Consider the following 23,021-nt stretch of genomic DNA (forward strand, 5'->3'; position numbering starts at 1 on the left):
TACACATGATGTTTTTATTGTACAAGTTTTGCTTCCATTAGAGTGATTAGGAAGTGGTTGGCTGACAAGCACTGGGAAGCAGACTCTGTAGGAGTCTACCCTAGTCATCAAATTTGACAGAACTAGGTCAGCAATTACAGAAATTACAGAACATGCTCTCAAAATGTCATCTCCATGCTTTCTGAAGATTGGAGAGGCAGGATGGAGAAACCAAGGCATATAGTACACTATTTCTTTTGGTAGTTAGCCTTGCTAGAAAGTACTTGCCTGGGACTTTGATCACTGAGTTTAGATCTTTTATCAGGAAACTGTTTCCTTTCCAGGCAATGCCCCAGGACCTCTGCCATCTTTGATTCAAATTCCAGATTTTGAAGGGTTTGGCTAAGTCTGGACACAATAGCAGCAATCCATATCCTGACCCCATAAAACATATCATACAACCGAGGGAAGAGAATTCCCATTTTTTATGTTTAGCTTAAGAATATACATTTGGTCACATAAATGCAGTAAAATGTTCCAAGTGGGTCTCAGCATCTGATAAACAGCACAAAGGATGTGCCTATCCATGAAAGCACCCTGGAAAGGTAAAAAGTCCTATGGGTCCTGACAGCTAACACAGGGCTTCTGACTGTTCCCTTGACCACTAATGAATTTTTGACATGGTTGTCCAAGACAGGACTTTTCAAAGGAACATGTTGTTGTTTCTCTTTATCCTAATACACATATGTGGTAAGTGTTAGAAAATATGCACTATTCTATCCTGACTCTTCCAAAGAAAATAACCTTAACCATAGCTTTGCTTTTCATAGTTAAGATTCTCAGAATCAACTGAAATTGAAAAGGTGTCTGGAAAACAAAGTCAATGCTTTGGTACCCATCATACCTCCACATACTAATAGCACCGGGGATTCAGATGTATATTCTTGTTGAGCATTAAGTGAAACTACAAATTCATAGTTTCTAAAGCTGCAGAAGTGTGTATGAGAATGCCCAGGCCCTTCCACTGACCACTACATTGCCTCTGCAGTAATAACTGGAATGCTGAGATTGCAAACAAATAACCGAAACTGTAATATACAGTGATGTACACCGGCCACCTTCTCCTCACTTTGTGGCTTTATTTTATTTGCTATTGTATGTTTCTGTGTTTCTCAGAAATATAACAAGTGAAACTAGAATCATGATAGAATGGGAACAGGAAATAATTGGAAGAGTCCCCTAAACTATCTCATCCTAAGCAATCTATTTTTTTTCTTGGTGGTAACAGGAACTGAGTAAACTCCTACAACTATTAGTAGGCCCCCATGGAAAAATACAAACATGTTTCATATGCTTGATCTGATATTATCTTTTTATGTATTTTTATGAGATCGAAGTATGTCCCCTAGAAATACAAATAAAAGAAGCAGGAAGTCTACAGTTCTAGAAGTCCAAGAACTGCTGGTATGGGAAAGAGTTCAGACTTCAAAAAGGCACTCAATCACTGAAGCTAAGTCTATGCTTGCAATTTTAAAAATCATTTATATAATATTAGATATGCAGTATAAATGTAAACTATCATCTTAAACTAGTTGCCTATTCCTTGGAGTATGGAAATAAAGCAAGCTATTTATTGCTAATGTTGGGAACTATTTCTCTCTGTTTCAAGCACATGTTAGGAGATAACATGAGAGGCTATGGTGAGGGGAAGCACTAGGAAACGTGTGTTGCAATGGGTCCATGTATCTATATTACTGGAACTTTTGCCTTTCCGGGCATAACTGCAGCTGAACAGTCACTAGCAACTCTGTGGCTCTTCCTTTATCTTCTCCAACAGCATTACTCACCTTCAGGTCCCGATGGACTACGCCCATCTGATGGCAGTGTAGCACAGCCTCCAGGATCTGCTGAATGCAATGACTGCATGCAAACACCAGGGGGCGTGTGTTAGTTCCAAGCGTACACTCACTGTCTGTATACCCTTAGAGAGACCGGGTTAAAGAGCAAAGCTAGGGGACAACTAGTGTTGAATTCACCTCCTTCAGTCAGAGTAACACATTGCTCAAGGAGAGTGACTACTGCCTGGGAACAATCAGGATATTGCCAGCTGTGAGCCATGGTGTGCATCAACTTGTTCTAAAAAAGATCCATTTGGCCAATATCTCATTTTGTTCTGGAGCTCATTTCCTGGTTATAAATTCTTCCAGGAAATGAACAGGAACACAAATATAATCTCTGAAGTTGTTATGCTCTGCCGCTACTCCACACACATAAACTCTCTCCCCATTCTTTTCCCGTTTTCCCAGGATCCTTCTTTGAAAAACTATCCTGTTAGCACACAAGGAACCATTAGGTTTAAATGAGGACACACAGTGAGTTGTTGACAATCGTCAGGCTGGCCGTTGTCACCCCGTGCCTAGGGTTCGTCAGGCTCAAGTGAGCAGTGTGTACCCAGTTGTCCTGCTTCAGCAACCCGTGGTCTCAGAACAGAAGTGGTGTTTTGAATCTACAGGCAGACATACATCACAGGCCAAGGTCATTCCAGGCCAGTGCTGGACAGTTCAGGAAAGCCTGCCCTCAAACCAACTCTGGGAATTTGTTGCTTGGAAACGTAGCAGGTTGTATTGGTGCTGCTCTTCCCTTCCTGCTATGATGTATATTTAGCCTGTAGATGAGCAAACTGAAGAGGCATCATGCATCGTCATTTCATTATCCATTTCAAGAACAAGTTGGGAAAGGCATTTTCAACACCATTTTCGATACCCCCCACCTCTGCCCTTTCCCCCCAGGAAAAAAACAAAACCAAAGAAACTTCTTTGATTCAGATTTATGGACTCCATATACTGACCTTCAGGTCCCTGTGAACTATGCCATTTAGGTGACAATGATTTACACTCTCTAGAATCTGTTGTATACAATGACTGCAAAGATACAAGGGCAGAATGGAAGGGAGAACATTTTAAAGGCACATAATCACATTGGATACAAAATAAAATGAAGGTTCAAACGAAACGAAACAAACGGACAAAATTATATTTATTCACACTTCTTAGCTTTACACTGGGAATAAATAATGCTGCAGAAAGCTAATTCTGATCTTTACTAAAATGACATCCAACATAGAATTTGTGACATATTCAGACAAAACAATTTAAGCTGTGTTTCTTCTTGTTAGTCTACAGATTAAGTCATCTGTTATAGAAGTCTGGATCTCCATATTCAGGAAGAAAATTTGATGTTTAATTCCCAAAATGTCCTGGGAAGATTATCTAGAGATATAAAAATCTCATTGTGTTTGTCATACACAATCTAAACTGTTTAAGATCTGAGGTCACAATTAAATATGTTGAAACAAGAGGGTAAACACAGATGAAGTGGTAGGTGAAGCAGGGATTTCAAAGGAAGAGACACATGTACCAGTGATTTAGAAGGGGTGTCTCCTGTGTTACACAGGAATAAGAACATAAGGACAAGCTCCAAGAGGACAGGGAGGGGCTGGGGGAGATCGAGAGTTGACCCATGACATAAAATAAACCCCTTTCACAGTAAGAAGAGTCCAGGGAAGGGCTAAGATGCTTTCAAATAAGCTTACAATCCCCTGGGGACAGGTAATTTGCTAAGTCCATTTCTATACCTTTTAGCAAAGGAAGTTTAACTTATTATCATGTTAAATTGCACCATTAATGCTATTCTTATTAGAAGCTTACTGATACCAAATTAATGGCTAATTAAATTAGAGAGAAGAAAATTTTTGACTGTCAGCAGCAAGACCCCGACAAGCTGCCATCTGACACACAACAAGGCAGAACACATACTGACAAGTCTTGTGCGTATTTATGGTGCAGTTCAAACCTGAGTACAAACAAAGGCACATTCCCTGAATCACTAGAAAAGTACATAACCTGATAAAGACATTTTCGGTCACTTGGTGCGTAACATCATGATACTCTACAGGACACTTGGTGCGCAACAAAAACCATTGTACTTATTCTACAGGAAAGTACACTTGGTGTGTAACATCATGGTACCCTACAGGAAACTACACTTGATATGTTAACATCATGATACTTACTCTACAGGAAAGTACACTTGGTGTGTAAGATCATGGTACCCTACAGGAAACTACACTTGATGTGTTAACATCATGATACTTACTCTACAGGAAAGTACACTTGGTGTGTAAGATCATGGTACCCTACAGGAAACTACACTTGATGTGTTAACATCATGATACTTACTCTACAGGAAAGTACACTTGGTGTGTAACATCATGGTACCCTACAGGAAACTACACTTGATGTGTTAACATCATGATACTTACTCTACAGGAAAGTACACTTGGTGTGTTAACATCATGATACTTACTCTACAGGAAAGTACACTTGGTGTGTAAGATCATGGTACCCTACAGGAAACTACACTTGATGTGTTAACATCATGATACTTACTCTACAGGAAAGTACACTTGGTGTGTAAGATCATGGTACCCTACAGGAAACTACACTTGATGTGTTAACATCATGATACTTACTCTACAGGAAACTACACTTGATGTGTTAACATCATGATACTTACTCTACAGGAAAGTACACTTGGTGTGTAAGATCATGGTACCCTACAGGAAACTACACTTGATGTGTTAACATCATGATACTTACTCTACAGGAAAGTACACTTGGTGTGTAAGATCATGGTACCCTACAGGAAACTACACTTGATGTGTTAACATCATGATACTTACTCTACAGGAAAGTACACTTGGTGTGTAAGATCATGGTACCCTACAGGAAACTACACTTGATGTGTTAACATCATGATACTTACTCTACAGGAAAGTACACTTGGTGTGTAAGATCATGGTACCCTACAGGAAACTACACTTGATGTGTTAACATCATGATACTTACTCTACAGGAAAGTACACTTGGTGTGTAAGATCATGGTACCCTACAGGAAACTACACTTGATGTGTTAACATCATGATACTTACTCTACAGGAAAGTACACTTGGTGTGTAAGATCATGGTACCCTACAGGAAACTACACTTGATGTGTTAACATCATGATACTTACTCTACAGGAAAGTACACTTGGTGTGTAAGATCATGGTACCCTACAGGAAACTACACTTGATGTGTTAACATCATGATACTTACTCTACAGGAAAGTACACTTGGTGTGTAAGATCATGGTACCCTACAGGAAACTACACTTGATGTGTTAACATCATGATACTTACTCTACAGGAAAGTACACTTGGTGTGTAAGATCATGGTACCCTACAGGAAACTACACTTGATGTGTTAACATCATGATACTTACTCTACAGGAAAGTACACTTGGTGTGTAAGATCATGGTACCCTACAGGAAACTACACTTGATGTGTTAACATCATGATACTTACTCTACAGGAAAGTACACTTGGTGTGTAAGATCATGGTACCCTACAGGAAACTACACTTGATGTGTTAACATCATGATACTTACTCTACAGGAAAGTACACTTGGTGTGTAAGATCATGGTACCCTACAGGAAACTACACTTGATGTGTTAACATCATGATACTTACTCTACAGGAAAGTACACTTGGTGTGTAAGATCATGGTACCCTACAGGAAACTACACTTGATGTGTTAACATCATGATACTTACTCTACAGGAAAGTACACTTGGTGTGTAAGATCATGGTACCCTACAGGAAACTACACTTGATGTGTTAACATCATGATACTTACTCTACAGGAAAGTACACTTGGTGTGTAAGATCATGGTACCCTACAGGAAACTACACTTGATGTGTTAACATCATGATACTTACTCTACAGGAAAGTACACTTGGTGTGTAAGATCATGGTACCCTACAGGAAACTACACTTGATGTGTTAACATCATGATACTTACTCTACAGGAAAGTACACTTGGTGTGTAAGATCATGGTACCCTACAGGAAACTACACTTGATATGTTAACATCATGATACTTACTCTACAGGAAAGTACACTTGGTGTGTAAGATCATGGTACCCTACAGGAAACTACACTTGATATGTTAACATCATGATACTTACTCTACAGGAAAGTACACTTGGTGTGTAAGATCATGGTACCCTACAGGAAACTACACTTGATGTGTTAACATCATGATACTTACTCTACAGGAAAGTACACTTGGTGTGTAAGATCATGGTACCCTACAGGAAACTACACTTGATGTGTTAACATCATGATACTTACTCTACAGGAAAGTACACTTGGTGTGTAAGATCATGGTACCCTACAGGAAACTACACTTGATGTGTTAACATCATGATACTTACTCTACAGGAAAGTACACTTGGTGTGTAAGATCATGGTACCCTACAGGAAACTACACTTGATATGTTAACATCATGATACTTACTCTACAGGAAAGTACACTTGGTGTGTAAGATCATGGTACCCTACAGGAAACTACACTTGATGTGTTAACATCATGATACTTACTCTACAGGAAAGTACACTTGGTGTGTAAGATCATGGTACCCTACAGGAAACTACACTTGATGTGTTAACATCATGATACTTACTCTACAGGAAAGTACACTTGGTGTGTAAGATCATGGTACCCTACAGGAAACTACACTTGATGTGTTAACATCATGATACTTACTCTACAGGAAAGTACACTTGGTGTGTAAGATCATGGTACTCTACAGGAAACTACACTTGCTGTGCAACATCATGGTACTCTGCCAGAAATTACTGAACTGAAAATAAGCAATCACTGTCTAATTTTTAACAATACATACACCAAAATGCCCATGATGGTTGTGAGTTTTTGATAACAAACCTATTGATATGGCTACTGAAACAGACTCAAACTGGAGGTGTCAACTGCATAGCTCCCTGGATTATTACTCATACTTTTTTAACTGTGTGGTTCTCATCTCATAATTTGAAATCCACAACATAGTCTTTTTGGAACATTTCTGTTTTGTCTAACCATAAAAATGACTTACTTGGCTTATGGCCAAAATTAAGAAGTAATGATTCATATTAAATTAATTTCACTACTCTTTATTAGTGAGGGTGGATTTCATGCCTAAGATCTTGAGGGCTAATGAGAAAACAAAGCCTGAATATATGAAAAGATAGCCTCTTAGTGCTTATATCTGGGTATAGAATTATTCCATAATTAATTCCTCAGCTAATATACACCTACATGTGATGTGGCCCAGTCTGTGGATTTTGTCTTGCTTTCTAAACTGTTTGCCAACAGCTATAATAGTCTCTAGCTCACTTCAACCACAAGTTTTCAAACAGAACATGTTTCTCTTACTTAGAAAGGCAAAGAAGATAAAGTTTCCTTTAGAGATCTTTTTACTTTTTAGATTTATTTACTTTATTTTATGTGTATGAAGGTTTGTCTGCATGTGCACATGTGTGCTTGGTGGCCACAGAGGTCAGAAGAAGGCATCAAATCCCTGTTAAGTGGAGTTAGGGGGTGGTTGTAGGCCACCACGTGGGCTCTGGAAACCAAGCATTGAACCTCTGCAAGAGCAGCAAGTGCTCTTAATTGCTAAACTTTGTAGTGATATTTCATTTTTATTTTAATAAATAAAGCTTCCCTGAAATCCAGAGAGTAAAATAATCATACTGATTAGCCTTACAGACCAGGCAGTGGTGGCACACACCTCTAGTCCCAGTAGCCACACTAGTTTGCATAGAAAGCCGGTGGCAGCAAAGCATACTTTTAATCCCAGCACTAGAGAGAAGTAAAAGAGAGGATACAGCTTGCACACACAGTCTTATTCTGAGATTCTCGGAGGCAGGATCGCCATTTTGGATGGAGGTAGAGGTAGGAGTCATTGATTGGCTGTTCTGTTTTCCTCACCTTCAGGTTGAACCCCAGTTTCTGTCTTGCAGGTTTTACTAATCATGCTACAAATCTTCTCTTCAATTGATTCTCTAATTAAAATTATTGGTTCTGCTTGGCAAATGGGCAAATAGCTATTCTTGAACTGCTCTAGGTTCCTTTTCTGGGGATAAATATGAGGATTTGAGTATATTAAGCAACTAAGCATTTAATCAACATAGCACAAACAGAATTTTCTACTTGACTTTGACAGCAACACAAAGGCTAGAGATTAAAGTGTAGTCATGTACAGTCAGATGTACAGAATACCATGAACATTAGTATTATGCCATGAAAATGTAGTGGCTAAAACCCAAGAAAAATTAGAAAGTGATAGCTGAGATTTTTTGGAAAGTAATTTATTTATGTCTGTTTTTAGTTTAAGGCAGTGTTTCAACTCTACAGTGCATGCTGGCCTGGAATTCTTGACCTTCCAGCCTCCATATCCAAAGAGCTAGGGTGATAGACAGCTACCACACTTAGTTGAAAGGTGAGCTTTTACATACCATGTGATACTCAGAATCAGCTGGGTATCACTAAGGCTCCCTACAACTTGGGGAAACCTGGAGAGCAGTAGAGATGGGGCAGACAGCCTATGATTGAACTTTCATAGCATCAATTATGTTATGGCAAGTTACTTGTTCTTCATCAGGTTTTTCAACATAATAAAAATTATAGAATACAGAAGGAAAATTAACATCACCAAGTCTAAATATGTCTAGGTAAGTAGATTAATGCTATTTTATTCCAAAAATATTTTTGAACAACCCAGCGAACTTAAAATTAGATAAAATGCTGGCCTTTTATAAAATTTCCACGAAAATTTTGCTAATTAATGAATTCAGGAAGTTACTTGTGAATCCTCAGAAATAGAAAAATAGATGATTTTTCACATCAGCATTCCAAAGGTTCTAATGAAACCTCCAAAAGCTTTACATGCTAATATTACTATTAGCATATACCATAAAGGGGCTACTGAGACCGTCTGCAGTCTCTTTCTCTTTGCTGACAGGACCTGTGCTGCACTGTGGAACTTCCTGTGGTGACAGAAACTCTATTCCACTCACACTCTACAGTTACTGTGGCTATTAAGCCATCACAACATGGAAGCTCAAGTGGAAATTGATTAAAAATAAGATTTAAAACAGACTATAGTTTTTCCTTTTTCTGAATGCCATTCTGGAAATCTTTAGAGGAGAGAAACGTCTCCGATGAAGGGCTCATCATAATGAGAACCCAAGGTGGGGATATGAGATTCTCATAACGGCTGCGTCATGATGTACTCAAAGCTCCACATATGTATAGAGAACAAGTGTCGGTGATGGAAGGGTGAGGTTATCTTGCTCAGAGCAAGCCACTTACCTGGCATCAGCTTCGCTGTAGTACTCTCGCGCCACTATGTCTTCAAAGAGTTCACCTCCAGTCACTCTGGGATAACAAGAGGAACACATTTCAAATAAAAAGAAGAAAAGAATTGGGCATAGTAAGTATCTAATGTTCATACAGAATTTTTTCCTTGTATTATTTTTCAATACTAAGTTAAACCAAACTATTTTAAAACAGTATGGCATTTAGTTTCCTAGTACTCAGACTTGTGTTATCAATAGGTCTAGAGTTTATTTCAAAATACATACAGCAAAATCTTCTACATAAAAGGGTTTCTAAGAAATTTTTCATTTTAGTTTCATAGATATCATTTGAGGTCCAACAATAATATATGGCATACCCTAGCAACATTTTATGAAAAAAAAGATATAAATATGACTGCTACATAGGGTAAAAGACACCCTGAAGGCCACAATTGTTATCTCTTTAGGGTTTTTTCCCTTTGGAAAGATGCACAGAGAAATAATTTTCTAATAAGTAGCAGATTATATAACATTGATAAATAAACCGTACTTATAGTATTATGTTGAATCAAGGGCATTTCTTAGTATTGGAAATAGATTCTCCTGTTTAATACAACAAATATTATTATATGTGTGTATGTGTGTACATACATATTTCCATGTTGTAGGTTAATTCTAGAAGGAAAATTCTTACCAGTAAAATTTCCACGTCAAAGTGCACCCATTTAAATTGTGGAGAAGACAAGGCAAGCTGCCTTTTCAAGGCTAAATCATTCTTAGTATTTGCTAAAAATCAGTAAAAATATCTATCTAGTAAAAAGCATTATCTCATATCAATATGAATTCATTTATTACTGTTGAGACAGGTCTTCTGATAATATTTATGCATTAGTCCTTCCTCCATTACGTTGTGTTTGGGTTTGAAGAGAAGGATTCAGTTTGGCGGTACCTTGTTGTAAGTTATATTTGTGCAACTAGTATCTTTTTTCAGAGTGTGTCACAAGGTGCAAAACGCCTTAGGCTAGCTTATAAAGCTTCACAATTGAGATAGTCAGGTTTATTCTTGATAAAATAGAAGCCAGTGACTACAGAGCATCCAGCATGGAGCAGATCCCATACTGCACAGCTCGGCTCCCAGCCACTAACCAGCACAGCCTTTCCAGTAAGACACTGTCAATCATGGGCTTACAACCTTTGGAAAGATATCGACTGATGGTAACAAGTCGTGTGCATCAGCTTAGGCCCTAGTAATACACTTCCTTTTGTTCTCTCCATTGCCTGCTTGGTTCTCTTGGCCTGGGGCATCACCGAAGGACTGTACCCTCCGGGTAGCAGCACCAATACTGTAGACACAAGGCATTAAGTCTGTATGCGTATCTAACACTTGAGTAACTTTCTCCCCTCTTCGCAGCATTCTGAATTCTTCAAAGTCTTGTAATATGAGTCCTATTTTTTTTCCCAACCACCATTTTCACAGAAAAAGTATATGGAAATTGATTACGTGAATTTATATGTTGCTTTTTTCCCCTTGAAACAATGGTACATGTAATTTAATTCACTAACATACTTATTTTCTCTCTGCTAGAATCTTTAATAATGCAATTAAAATGTGCCCTATATAAAATTCATATAAAATGATCAGACACCAAAGCACTTTTCGCAAATCTTTTACTGTTGTAAAGTAAGACTTTGTGGACTTTCTTCCTGCATTATGATCAAGGATAATATAATTATACTTTTATTTCTATTTTTTCTCTCTATGTTACAACTTGATGGTTAAAGCGCTCACTAAACACTCGTTAGAAAATCTAGGAGCTGGTAGTATAGCGCAGTGGTGAGACACATGCTCAGCATGTGTGGAGCCCAGGGTTCAGAAAGGAAAAGAAAAAAGACAAGAAGCACAAACAAATTGAAAAGTTTGTTTCTGTTAATAAAATCTGTTCAATATTTGTTACATTAGTACCCTCCAGCATTAACACAAAATGCCTGTTTAATTAAAAACTATTTGAATAATAATCAAATCAACTAATTGAGTTAGAAGGACACTATCTGTGCCAATTACTCTAAGTCAGTCTATTGCATGGGCTTAGGAAATGGGGTAATGGCATCATCATACACTTAAGGTTGGATATGTATTGCAATGGATTTTATTTATTAAGGGATCTGTACTTAAGGGGGGGATATTAAAGAGTCAGAGGAGCTGACACCCTGGTAATCTTTGGTGGCAGCATTAAGCAGTTATAGTTTGTTCAGAACTGAAGAATGTTTGTGAGGGGTGTTGGGATATAGATACTAGACCAGCGCCCTGCCCATGTTATGTGTGTGCACTCCACTGCTATTATTATTATATCCTCTGTCAGATGCTGAGCTTTTAATGTCGAGTTTAGAGCTTAGAGTTAGATATCTTGGACAGCATTCTTTCTCAATTTTCCACACTCCTTTTGCACTACTTAAAATATTTTTCTCTCAATGAAACCACATTATTCTTTCAGCATCATGCATGACAAACATCGACAAAAGAAAAACAAGGGAATTATAATGAAATGTCCTGTCCTAAAGAGAAACTGTTATCATATTCACATTACTGTTTAATGAAGCACTAAATTAAGCTATTGAAGTTTGGAAAATTTTTAGGGAGACATGTAAGATTTCATAATGCCACAAATTAAATCAGTTCCATAAATAAACTGCTAGATTAATTAACCAATTAGACATTTGTGAATAAAATAATGCCAGAGTTCTGCTATGATCTGAAGCCTACCAACTATAGGCTTGAAGCACTAATAACTGTTTATAAATCTTAAAAACATGAAGACTTACAGAGAAAAGGATAATTTACTTCTTGAAATAGGAGGTTCTGTGTATAAAAAAGATAAATATTTGCTATTTGTATTATTTATAGTGATTCTGATTCATGCTGTATTACTATTCAGAATTAATTTTTCTTTTGTTTCTAGTTTATATATTTCCCTAGAAATGATCAAAAGTATTTTCATCTTGACTTATAACATTTCATGAATAATATGGCTTTGACAACAAGATTAGACAGTTGGTATAGATCAAGGTGGGGTCCCACAAGATAAAGTGATCCAAAAAGCAGAGTTGGAGATCAGAACTGGTTCCCAGTGTGGTAGAGGGAAAGCCAGAAGTCTTGGGCTGGAGTTCGAAAACAGGAAGTACCATCAGGGCCCAGTTATGCATAGGGAAGACATCAGCCCATTGGACTGTGAGTAGAGTTGGAGAACAGTCAGTGGTCAGACTAAAGCTGATGAGAGTTTATTTCATGTGTCTGTTCCCAACATGGCAAGACTGTCAGCCCAGTCCCCACACTGAGTGCCAGCAGCACTACAGTATCGTAGTAACCAATGTGTTAATCCCATCTAATCCCAGTTACCTCAAAGGTCCCCTGAGAACCTCTGAAGAAACACTGAGCAAAGGAAGCAAAGTCTGAGGAGATTCAGTAGGAAAGGTAAGATCTAAGATGTTGACTAAGTCCAGTAAAACATTGGAATAAGAATCTTTTAGGCAGACATAGAAAGGAGACATTGTAAATTTAGCATTGTACATAGTGTCTGGCTAGCCTTTAGAGGTAGCTTAATAAACATTTACTGAAAGTTGCAGATTATAAAATAGAGTCAATGGGCAGAAACCAGTACTTTTTCTATATGCCAATAATAAATATAGTAAGAATGAAATCAAGAAAAGAATCCCATTCATAATAGACTTACCCTCTGAAAAGATAATTCAAACAGAAAACAACAACAAAAGCTACAAACATTCCAAACTTATCTAGAAATAAATTCAACCAAACAGATGAAAGATTTCTACACTTAACACTATAGAGCACTTGAGAAAGCAATTGAAGAGGACACTAGAAGACGGAAAGACATCTCATGTGTATGGGTTGGAGGAATTACCATTGTGAAAACAGTTATATTCATTACTCAAAGTTATCTATAGATTAAATGCAATTAAAATTTCTACAAAACTCTTCACAGCAGGAGACAAGACAACCCTAACATTTACAAGGAAGCACAAAAGACCTCAAATAGAAAAAAAAAATAACCCTGAAGGGGGGAGAAGCAATGTGAGAAGTATCATAATACTAGACTTGAAATTACACTACAGAGTCATAGTAACTAAACATCAGGGTACTGGCACAAGCATGTAGTAGATCAAATGAATGAAACAGAGTGCTCAGAAACGAGCCGCATAGCTGCAGTTTTCTAACTGTTGGTGGGAGCACTCAAACCATTCACTAGAGAGGAGAAAGACTCTTCAGGAGATTGGAAAGTTGAGATCTCTACCTCCTAACCAGCATAAAGATCCACCCAAACAAAATGGAACAAAGTCCTTAACGCTAGACTTGAAACTCTGAATCTATTAGCCACAACACTTTCATATACAGGGAAAGACAACAACTTTCAGAATAAGAGGCAAAAATCTCAGATAATAACAGCAAGAGTTGACAACAGGGATTAACAGGCAGCTCATCAAATGGGAGAAAACTTGTGGCAACTATCAACTATTCATCTGACTAGGGATCAATATTCAGCATATGTAAATCAAACACCTAAGACACAAATAATTCAATCAATGAATGAAAAACTGAGTTGATGAGGGAATTCTCAAAAGAAGGACAAATGGACAATAAATGTGTTCAAGAAATAATACCTTTAGCCATGAAGGAAATGCAAATAAAGTTACAGGGAGAACAGGGGAGTTGGCTCGGTGACTCAGTTGATAAGGTGTTTGTCTTGCAAATATGTGGAAAAGATTTCCATCCTAAGAACCCACTTATAATCTCAGAGCTTGGAAGGCAGAGACAGGCCAGAGAGGGATGGACTTGAGACACTGGCCTATTTGCTGTTCTCTAGGCCACTTGAGTTTGTCTTCTGGTCAGAAGCATGCAGGCCCATCCTTGCACATCTGTGCCCATGCACAGCCACACCTCCATTGACATTCCATCTCATTCTAGTTAGAATGGCTATCATAAAAACCATTGTATGTGGCTCCAAACCAGTTTCTACTTGAAGGCAATTGTCCCATGTATTATACCTTGTAAATGTACTTCTCAAGAAGTATTTTGGAATATAAAAAGAACATTGTAAATTAGTCCAGTGATTGTGTTGATGAGTATGGAAGTTCCTGAGAAAATGAAAATGTAGCTAGCTCATTCTTAGGTATATACCCAAAAGAATAAAAATCTCTCTCTCTCTCTCTCTCTCTCTCTCTCTCTCTCTCTCTCTCTCTCTCTCTCTCTCTCTCTCAAACACACACACACACATCTTTGTTTAATGCTACAATATTCACAATAAATAAGACATGGAATCAGTCTATATGTCTGTCAAGAGATGAATAATGGAGAAACACACATACACACACTCGCACATGTGTGTGTGTGACACACGCATGCACACATGACCAAGTATTATTCAGTCACAAATAAAAATGAAATTATGTAATTTGCAGGAAAATGGATAGGATTGGAGACCCTCTTGAGCAAAATAAACCAGGATCAGACAAGTATTTTGCTTATATTTAATTTCTTAATGAATGGAACCCATGTCTCTTTTAGTATGACCCAATACAGAGAGCGAGAAAACTTTTATACTCAATGACTCTTTGAAACTTGGCCTATTTCATGTGTTTAGAAAGTTTCAACGTTCTTGGTCAACAATCAGATTTTCCACATGTATCATGCAATATCACTAGCTAAGGCCAGAATCAGGTGTGCTAGCCTGTACTACAGCAGCTGCAGGAGCAGGTGTGTGAGTCCCACACAAGCAAAGAGGGAAGGTTTTAAACACATAGCTCTCTTTAGCTTCATAGCCAATACCGTTCCCAGCTAAGATCAGCCAAGTTATTTCACATTTGAATACCCAGCATTCTACAATACCTCCAAGGTAGTAGGTTACCAGAGGGTGTCCAGATAAATGCTCATGATGGATGTTAAGTAGGGTGGATGAAAATCAAGAAGGCAACAGAGACAAGATGGCGACATGGTTCAGAGGTCAAGAACACATATCACTCTAGCAGAGGACCTGAGTTCAGGTCCCATGGCCTATGCTAGTCAACTCCCAGCCATTTCTAACTGTAGCTCCAGGGACACTGATTTCTCAAGCCTCTGAGGGCACCTGCATTCGGGTATACATGCTCCTACACAGACACACGTATGCATAATTGACACTAATGAAATATACCTTTTTTAAGAGGCCAAAGGTGTTCTTTAATGACCCAAGTTCTTTTTAACTGATCATTGTATGGTTCAGTGACCTTAGTCTGCTGAGTCAGACTAAGAATCACAGTGGACATGATGTAATTAAGACACAGGCCCTCTAAGCCAGGCCTTACCAAGAACCATTTCTCATGGAACAGAATCAGCAAATGGGCTAACACACAACTCCATCCACTTTTAATTGAGTTCCACTAGTGGGCCAGTGGGATGGCACAGCTGATAAATGCCTCCATTTACTATCAAACTGATGGTCTGAATTCAATGCCTGGAGCCCACATGCTAGGGAGGACCATCTTTCAGAAGTTGTTCTCGCACTTCCAAATGTGTGACACACAAATTAAAAAGAAAAATAGCTCCATGAATAATTTAGTTCTGTGTCCCCAGCTCATCAAGATATAACTCTAGCCTTGCCCCAGAATTTCTTTATGGTCCCAAGGATGCTCACGGAAGCAGGGAAAGTGTTCTTTCTCTGGGAACACAGAATTTGGAAATTAGTGGTCTTAGTTTAGGCTAGGGAGTTGGGTCAGTCAATAACATGATCAGTGCGTAAGCATAAGGATAAGACACTCATGGAAAAACATAACCACCACAACAACACCAAAGGGTATTGGGGGGTGTTTCTGTGGTGTAGGTGAAGTGTCTCTAAGGTGTGAGTCATTCACAGACGCTTTCACAAACCTTCATAAAAATCTTAGTATTGAATTTAGGGCTATTATGCATTGAAGACTAAGTAGACCAGGTCTTCTCAGAGTATAGCAAGACTTTTTTGACAATCTATTCAGATATTACCTCCTAGGGACCCTGTGACTTATAACTATATATCCTCCATTTATCTCAACTCATCCAAATCATGCTGGACCCATGAACATGAATGAAGTGATACAAAAATAAACAATACTTTGCAGGAAGACTCAACAGTTGATATGAAAACACATGTGTGTTATGATGTAAAATATAAAAACCAAATCAATAAACACTGACAGTCTATCCAGGGCACCAAGCTCCCAGGGGTCCTTCAGATGTCTAGCCCTGAAGTGGAAGCCCCTCTCACACTCAAATGAGGGAGACATTTTTGTCCAGGTGAAGGATCTGCCTGAGGAGTCTGGTACAGTCTCGGCTCTAAATTGGACAACAATAATCTTCCATTTAAAAACATGAGACAATATGAAAAAGAACAGAGCTGGGGAGATGGTTGACCAGTAAAGGACTTGCTGAACAAGCATGAGGACTTGAGTGTGAATCCCAGCACTCACAGAAAGAAAGTCGGGCATGGAATATGCACGTGTAACCCCAGGACGGAGGGGTTGAGGCAGAAGGATCTCTGGGACTTGTAGGCTGTCCAGTCTAGACAAAATAGGGAACTCCCAGCACTAAGTCCATTGAGAAAGCCTGTCTCAAGAAATAAGGCGAAAAAGACATTGAGGGAAAAAAAAGCCAACATCAACCTTTGACCTTCAAATACCAGCATGGGTGAACATGCATATGTGAGCATGCAAACACCACATACATGCAAATACACATACACACACAAACACATATCACAAAAATAAGGAGGAAGAGGAGAAGGTAGAGGCGACAACTTCACTAGTTTCTAATCTAGATGATCCATAAAGGCAAACTGAACATTTATAGTCACAACTTCCTACTTCAGCTACCCAAGTCAACTGCACATACTATTCAGTTTGCTATTCTTTTTATATTTATACCACATTGTTATATAGTAGATTCACTAATATTTACTAATATCAGTATTTTTGGTAATTTACTATCAAACATATACACACATACCCAAATATTATTTGTAAAGTAGTAATTTTTACACTAATTCTATTGCTGTCAAAGCTCCTAGATGGTATCTGGAAATATGAATTTGGCCATGCTAATGGATCGGCATAGAGAACTGGGTTATGAATTCTATTACAAAACACAAGGAGACTGAGAAAAATAACAACTGCAAATGTTTCTTAGGAACATTATTTAAAGCATAGGTCTGTTTCTGAAGTCAGAATCCTTATGGCCTGGCAAATCCCAAGTTAGATATTCGTCCTGTTTATAAGGAAGTACACATAACTGTGAGCACATGTGTCTCACCTTATACTCATCCCTTTGGCATGATGGATAAGGAAAACAAACACCAATGGCTCTCTTGTAGCTCTCCCAGCATTAACAGGCTGAGGAGTACCTGGTACACTGTCCCAAGAGAGCAGCCAATCAACCAACAAGGCCCATCTCCTATCCCCTTTGGTCACTTAACTACAGATTGAGAAGAATCCTTCTTACTCCCACCATTTTGAGGGTTCTAGAACATCACTGTCTAAAAGTTATACTTGCTGTGGGAGCTCCTTTGACTCCTTCAGCCAATAGCCTTTAAGATACCACGTTGCCTGGTTGCCGTGCCTATACTGCCTGCCTGGCTATTGCCAATCAGCATTTTATTAAAAATAATACAAGTGACAGGGCACAGACCACTGTCCCATCCCACAGCATATACTATATGTGAAATAAACCAAGAACAAACAAACAAAAGAAACAACAGCAAAACAAGCAACCTAGGGGGTGTGGTAAAGTCACCAAGACTAAGAAACAAGGAAGTGCTCCATGGGGGTCAGAGTCTCCTTCAAGAAGGTACTGTTCCAGGGTGACCCCACAGACATAATAGCTGGTTGGACAGAAACAGTTTGAGAAGGACATGGGCAAAAGGGAACAAAATTATTGGAAATCAGAGTTTCTGAGGTCTTACTACTAAAGAACATTCTAGAAACTACTTTCTCTCAAATGCTTTCAGCTTCCTACTTTCTATCAACAATCTTGCTGGTGTGTGCAAGTAGCTGAGCTTCTGCAGAATGCTCATTTTTGGTATCATGTTTCCTCATTTATGTGAATAAAGGCTTAAATCGATCAAGACATTGACAGATTAATTCTCACATAGAAGTACAGAGATAATGCTTCCTGCAGGGATGCCTGGGGAGCAATTTCATTTTTAAATATCAATCAAGAGGAACACTTGTTTTATTTCCAAGCTTTTGATTTAGTCAATAACAAATTAGTGACTTAATAACTCTTTCTAGGATTGACGTCTTTATAGCCACAATTTTCCCATGCTGCAGCCTGAGTGTGCTCAGAAAAAGAGATTGGTTGTTTTCAGGGACATTCCAGTTGTCTGTCTGGAAAGCTACAAATTACATGGTCTATTGCCCACACATTCGTGTGCAAACACACACACACACACACACACACACACACACACACACACACACACACCTCCTTAATAAGAGTAATATTTTCTCTAGTAATTTCATGACTTTTACTGGCTACGGAGGGTTCAATGATTTCAAAATGAAAAATAAGCATTATGTTAATGCTACTTTATTTCAAGGATAATTAGAAGAGAGAAAGTTGGTCTGAATATCTATGTTTCTGAATTATCGATTTTCTCTTAAGAAAACAGAGTATTACTTCTTCTAAAGTAAATGTAACAGAGAGCTTAGTCTCCTTTAGAAATGAAAAGATCTACCGGAGTTCCATTAAGAAATAGCTTAGTGTCAGCCTGCCACATGCAAGGTTTTTCTAATCATCATCACTTTAAAAGTTACTGGTTTTGCTTTTTTGTTGACTTAGAGGGACAGATGGAGGTAGGGAAGGAGAGAGATGGGGGAGAGGGAAAGAGAACATATTAATCTGGATGGGTATAGAGATGAGGAGAGTCTGGGAAAAACTAGGGGAGGGGAACATGATAAAAAATATTGTATGCCAATTTTTCCAATCAAAAACTATATGTTCCCTTTAAGGGATCTGAAACATCTTATTGTCTCCAAATTATCCAGTTCTCTAACCTGAGCTCCCTGTGCATTTGTGTGTGAGGCTGTTTATGTTTTTTATGTAGTGTGCTTGTGTGTGCGTGTGGAGGCCAGAGTTTGACCCAGGGTATCTCAAGCACTCTCTGCATTATTTTCAGAGTCAGGGTCCGTTAATGAAGCCAGAGTGGCTGGATAGAGAGCACCAGGATCCCTCTCTCTGTCTGCCCATGCTCATACAGATGTACTACTGTACCCAACTTTTCTCACTCACTGTACTAATGGTATCATCTTCCTACACCTCCACGCAAAGCTTCTTATGAAAGAAGTAACAGATTTTATGCTCAATTGCTACTTACGAAGATCTGTGTGACTAACAAGTGCTCTAAATTTTTATAAAGATCAGAAAGCGTAAATGTGCCCGATTTTAATAACTAATTTGTTCATAAGTCTGTATGTGTGTGTGTGTGAAAATAATTATTACTTATGCACAAGACTCCCTGCTAGGAAATAAATGTTTTATTAAAACAGACTGTGTTTTTAACTTATTACACAATTTCTTCATCCACTCAGCACAGAATTAGTGGTTTTGTCACCACTCAACCATAAAAAATATAGCCCTCAGCGATGAGCTCAAATATGAGACCCATTCACACTTTGGCCATGAGCGTAGCGTGTTAGCCACCATTACTGACAGCAGTTGACTTCTGGGATGCAGATGTCAAGTGGCTGCAGTTCAGATGCATGGTATCAATTGTCAGGGTGAGCGTCGTATCGGGATATGCACACATGTGGAAGGGCTCCTGTTTGGGCTTTCCCTTCAGTGATGGCTCTTCTGTGTCTCACTCCTGGCTCTTCCTGTATCCATCTTCCCCTCTCCAACAATACAGGGAGACGATGTGGTAGAACCTTATATAGCAAAGTCCCAAATGCTTCAGGTTTTGACCACGTTCCAAATTGAAGGTGGCGGGATGATGGATACACTGGTGACGATGCCATCCCACAGGACTTTCGTCTTGGATAAGGAAAGACAAATCTATAAAGGGGAGAGATGTGGCAGGATTCTACTCTACTTGATAACCTGCAAGCTGTGTGTGCGGCTACTTTACTCGAGTCTGAAATGGGTCTGTCCTCACCTATTGCTCGATGAAGCCCTGTGAGAACAAGATCACAGAATCATGTCCACAGGATCAAGATCCATGCTTTTCATGAGGAAATTCTAACATTAGTAATTCTTGAGGAGAAAAGGAGGGTGAGTAGACAATAGTACAGATTATGACGCTATTGGAGGACCCTACCCCAATATTTAACAATTCTCTCAAGAATCTGTAAAACAGGAGAGAGACATGGCACCTCACATGCTTCTGCAAATTTCTAAAATGCTTTTGTAGAGGGCATCCTGATTAGAGCACAGGGGCAGCCTACAGTACAGGACAACAATCCTCATCTCTAACAGAGAAAGAACAGAAGTCATATAAGCACTCGTCATTGCAAACTTATTTAGTAATTTTGATACAGCACAACGAGACATAATGCTGACACTGACCTGCTTATGGGGCTCATTTGCAGCCATGAAAGATGTGTTTACAATAGACGTGCAAGCATTAGAATACAACAAGCTGGTCCATATACAAGCTAGTACGTATACAAGCTAGTATATATGACTGGAAACGTAAATAAATGAGACAATTTTCTGTTATTTATAAAACACCTTTCTCTTTTCGTGCCTATGTCATTTGCCATGTTACTACTGCAAAAAGGCAAACGGACCATGTCATGTTCCTGCTTAAAATATTTACATGCATACTCATCCCTGAGTTGGTGATGGAATAAGGTGTATTTGCATGTATGTGCTTCATGTGCGGCTTTGAGACATCAGTGCCCTCCCTTTCAAAATTTCCCACAGTATGGATTTTAAGTCATTACTGTAACATACTAAATCTTCATGACCTAACTAATTTATTTGTTCCTTTGGACAGGGGCTGGTTTTGCAGACCAGGTTGGTCTGGAAATTGCAGTAGGATGTTTATGTCAGTCATGTGTCCCCATGCCCAGTCTCATGTATTTCTTTTCAATGCAATTCCTGCTAGCAGTGCTGAAACAACCTACTTATGATGTTATTGCCTATCTGTTAAGGAAGAGCCTGGCCTGGGATTTCTCCAGGAAGTCGCTGGAACTTCCTTTCCCAGATGCTCACAATCTTTTGTGTTTCCCGGACTTATATTTCACAGGACATTGAGACCACGTGTTTATATACCTCTTGCCACAGACAAGGGACATGTCTTATTTGTCATTTGTATCTTCCAAAATTAACGAACCACCTGAGTCACAGTTGCTGCTCAGGAAGCATTGGTTGGCTTAAGGTGTTAAGGTTCAATGCAAATATAAAAGTGGTTAAAATGGGAAGTGAAACTATGGGGACTTTCAGATTGAGATTTTCCTTTACGAGGGGATTTTAACCTTCATACTTATTCACAACTTCATTCCTTTAACACTCATCTAACGTGACCCCTATGTTATATGAAGGATGTGACAGTTTCTAACTTAAAAAATGACTAGAAAATACAGTAAAGCTGAGTGGTGGTGGCACATGCCTTTAATCCCCGAGATCTCTGTCAGTTGGAGGTCAACCTAGCCTACAAAAGCTAGTTTCAGGTTACACAAAGAAATCATGTCTCAAAAAAAACCTGAATAAATAAATAAATACATAAAAGAAAAGAAAACAAAATATACTGTGAAATGGGATATTATAAAAAGATTCTCACTCATGCTTCAAAAGATAAAGATTTAGTTATTAGAAAAAAAGGCAGTTAAAACACCTAAAGAACAACTAAAATAATTCAAGAGTCATTGAGAGCTTCATTCCAGGCACTAGGAAAGGTTTGATCTGCTAGAAACATAATATCAATGACAAAATTACAAGTATATGAGACACCTGTCTTGAGCTGCCTTCTTTACAACTCCAAACAAAACCTGGGCAATGAAATGCTCCTTAGAACAGCAGCTGAATGTGCTTGAGATTGTATGTCTTAGGAGGATTCTAGGCGTCACAAGAAGAGATAGTCTGCGCAAGGAAGACATTAAGAAGCATCTCCATCTGCAGAAGGAAGTAAACTACACGATACAGGAACAGTGCTTGAGATACTTCGGTCATGTTATAAAAATGAATGCCAGCAGATGCTGCTTGGAGGAGTGCATGGGATAATGTGAAGAGGAGGGGTCAAAAAAAACACTGGATAGACACCATAAAGGAAGACTGTGGAACCTTGGGTATGACAATAACACAGTCATCTAAGATTGCCCAGGATAGGAACAACTGGAGAACGGCTGTAAACGGGCTGCCCATGCATGCTTAAGTATTGCCAGGGCATAAATGATATTGATGAATGGTCAGTTAAACAGCTAAGATAATTCAAGAGTCTTCAAGGATTGGGGATGGCCCATGAGTGAAGAGCTCTGGCTGTCCTTGCACAGATCCTGAACTAGATTCCCAGCACCCACCAACTTCTGTAACTCCAGTTCCAGGGGATCTGATGCCCTCTACTGGCCTCCACAGGCACCAGACATACCCAAGGTGCACAGACACACACATAATGCACATAACATAAAATCAAAATAAAAAACAAAAAGAGTCATCAAAAGCCTTGCTTTAACACAGAGAATGTGATGAGTCTTTACTCAGACAGCAAGTATGGTACCATGAACGCTCTGACTAGAAACAGGCATAGCCCTCACCAGAGTGTACAGGAGAGCAAACACATTGAGC

At 38.8% G+C, this 23,021-nt stretch overlaps 1 protein-coding gene across 13 annotated transcripts in view; it reads right to left on the reverse strand.

Moving 5' to 3' along the window:
* The window catches only part of Camk2d (calcium/calmodulin dependent protein kinase II delta), a 250,842-nt gene that overhangs the window by 72,816 nt on the left and 155,005 nt on the right, over positions 1–23,021 (reverse strand). For 8 of the 13 annotated variants that reach the window (XM_075981432.1, XM_075981445.1, XM_075981439.1 and 5 more), the window contains exons 5-6: positions 9,237–9,302; positions 2,828–2,900 (exon numbers count right to left, since the gene is read on the reverse strand). In XM_075981432.1, coding sequence (XP_075837547.1) covers positions 2,828–2,900; positions 9,237–9,302 — 139 coding nt within the window. Of the gene's footprint in view, positions 1–1,826; positions 1,900–2,827; positions 2,901–9,236; positions 9,303–23,021 lie in introns of all 13 variants that reach the window. The other 5 variants (XM_075981442.1, XM_075981438.1, XM_075981435.1 and 2 more) reach the window with 1 other exon arrangement.

Source organism: Microtus pennsylvanicus, chromosome 7 (genome assembly GCF_037038515.1).
Source record: "Microtus pennsylvanicus isolate mMicPen1 chromosome 7, mMicPen1.hap1, whole genome shotgun sequence".
In the NCBI taxonomy this organism is placed as follows: domain Eukaryota; kingdom Metazoa; phylum Chordata; class Mammalia; order Rodentia; family Cricetidae; genus Microtus; species Microtus pennsylvanicus.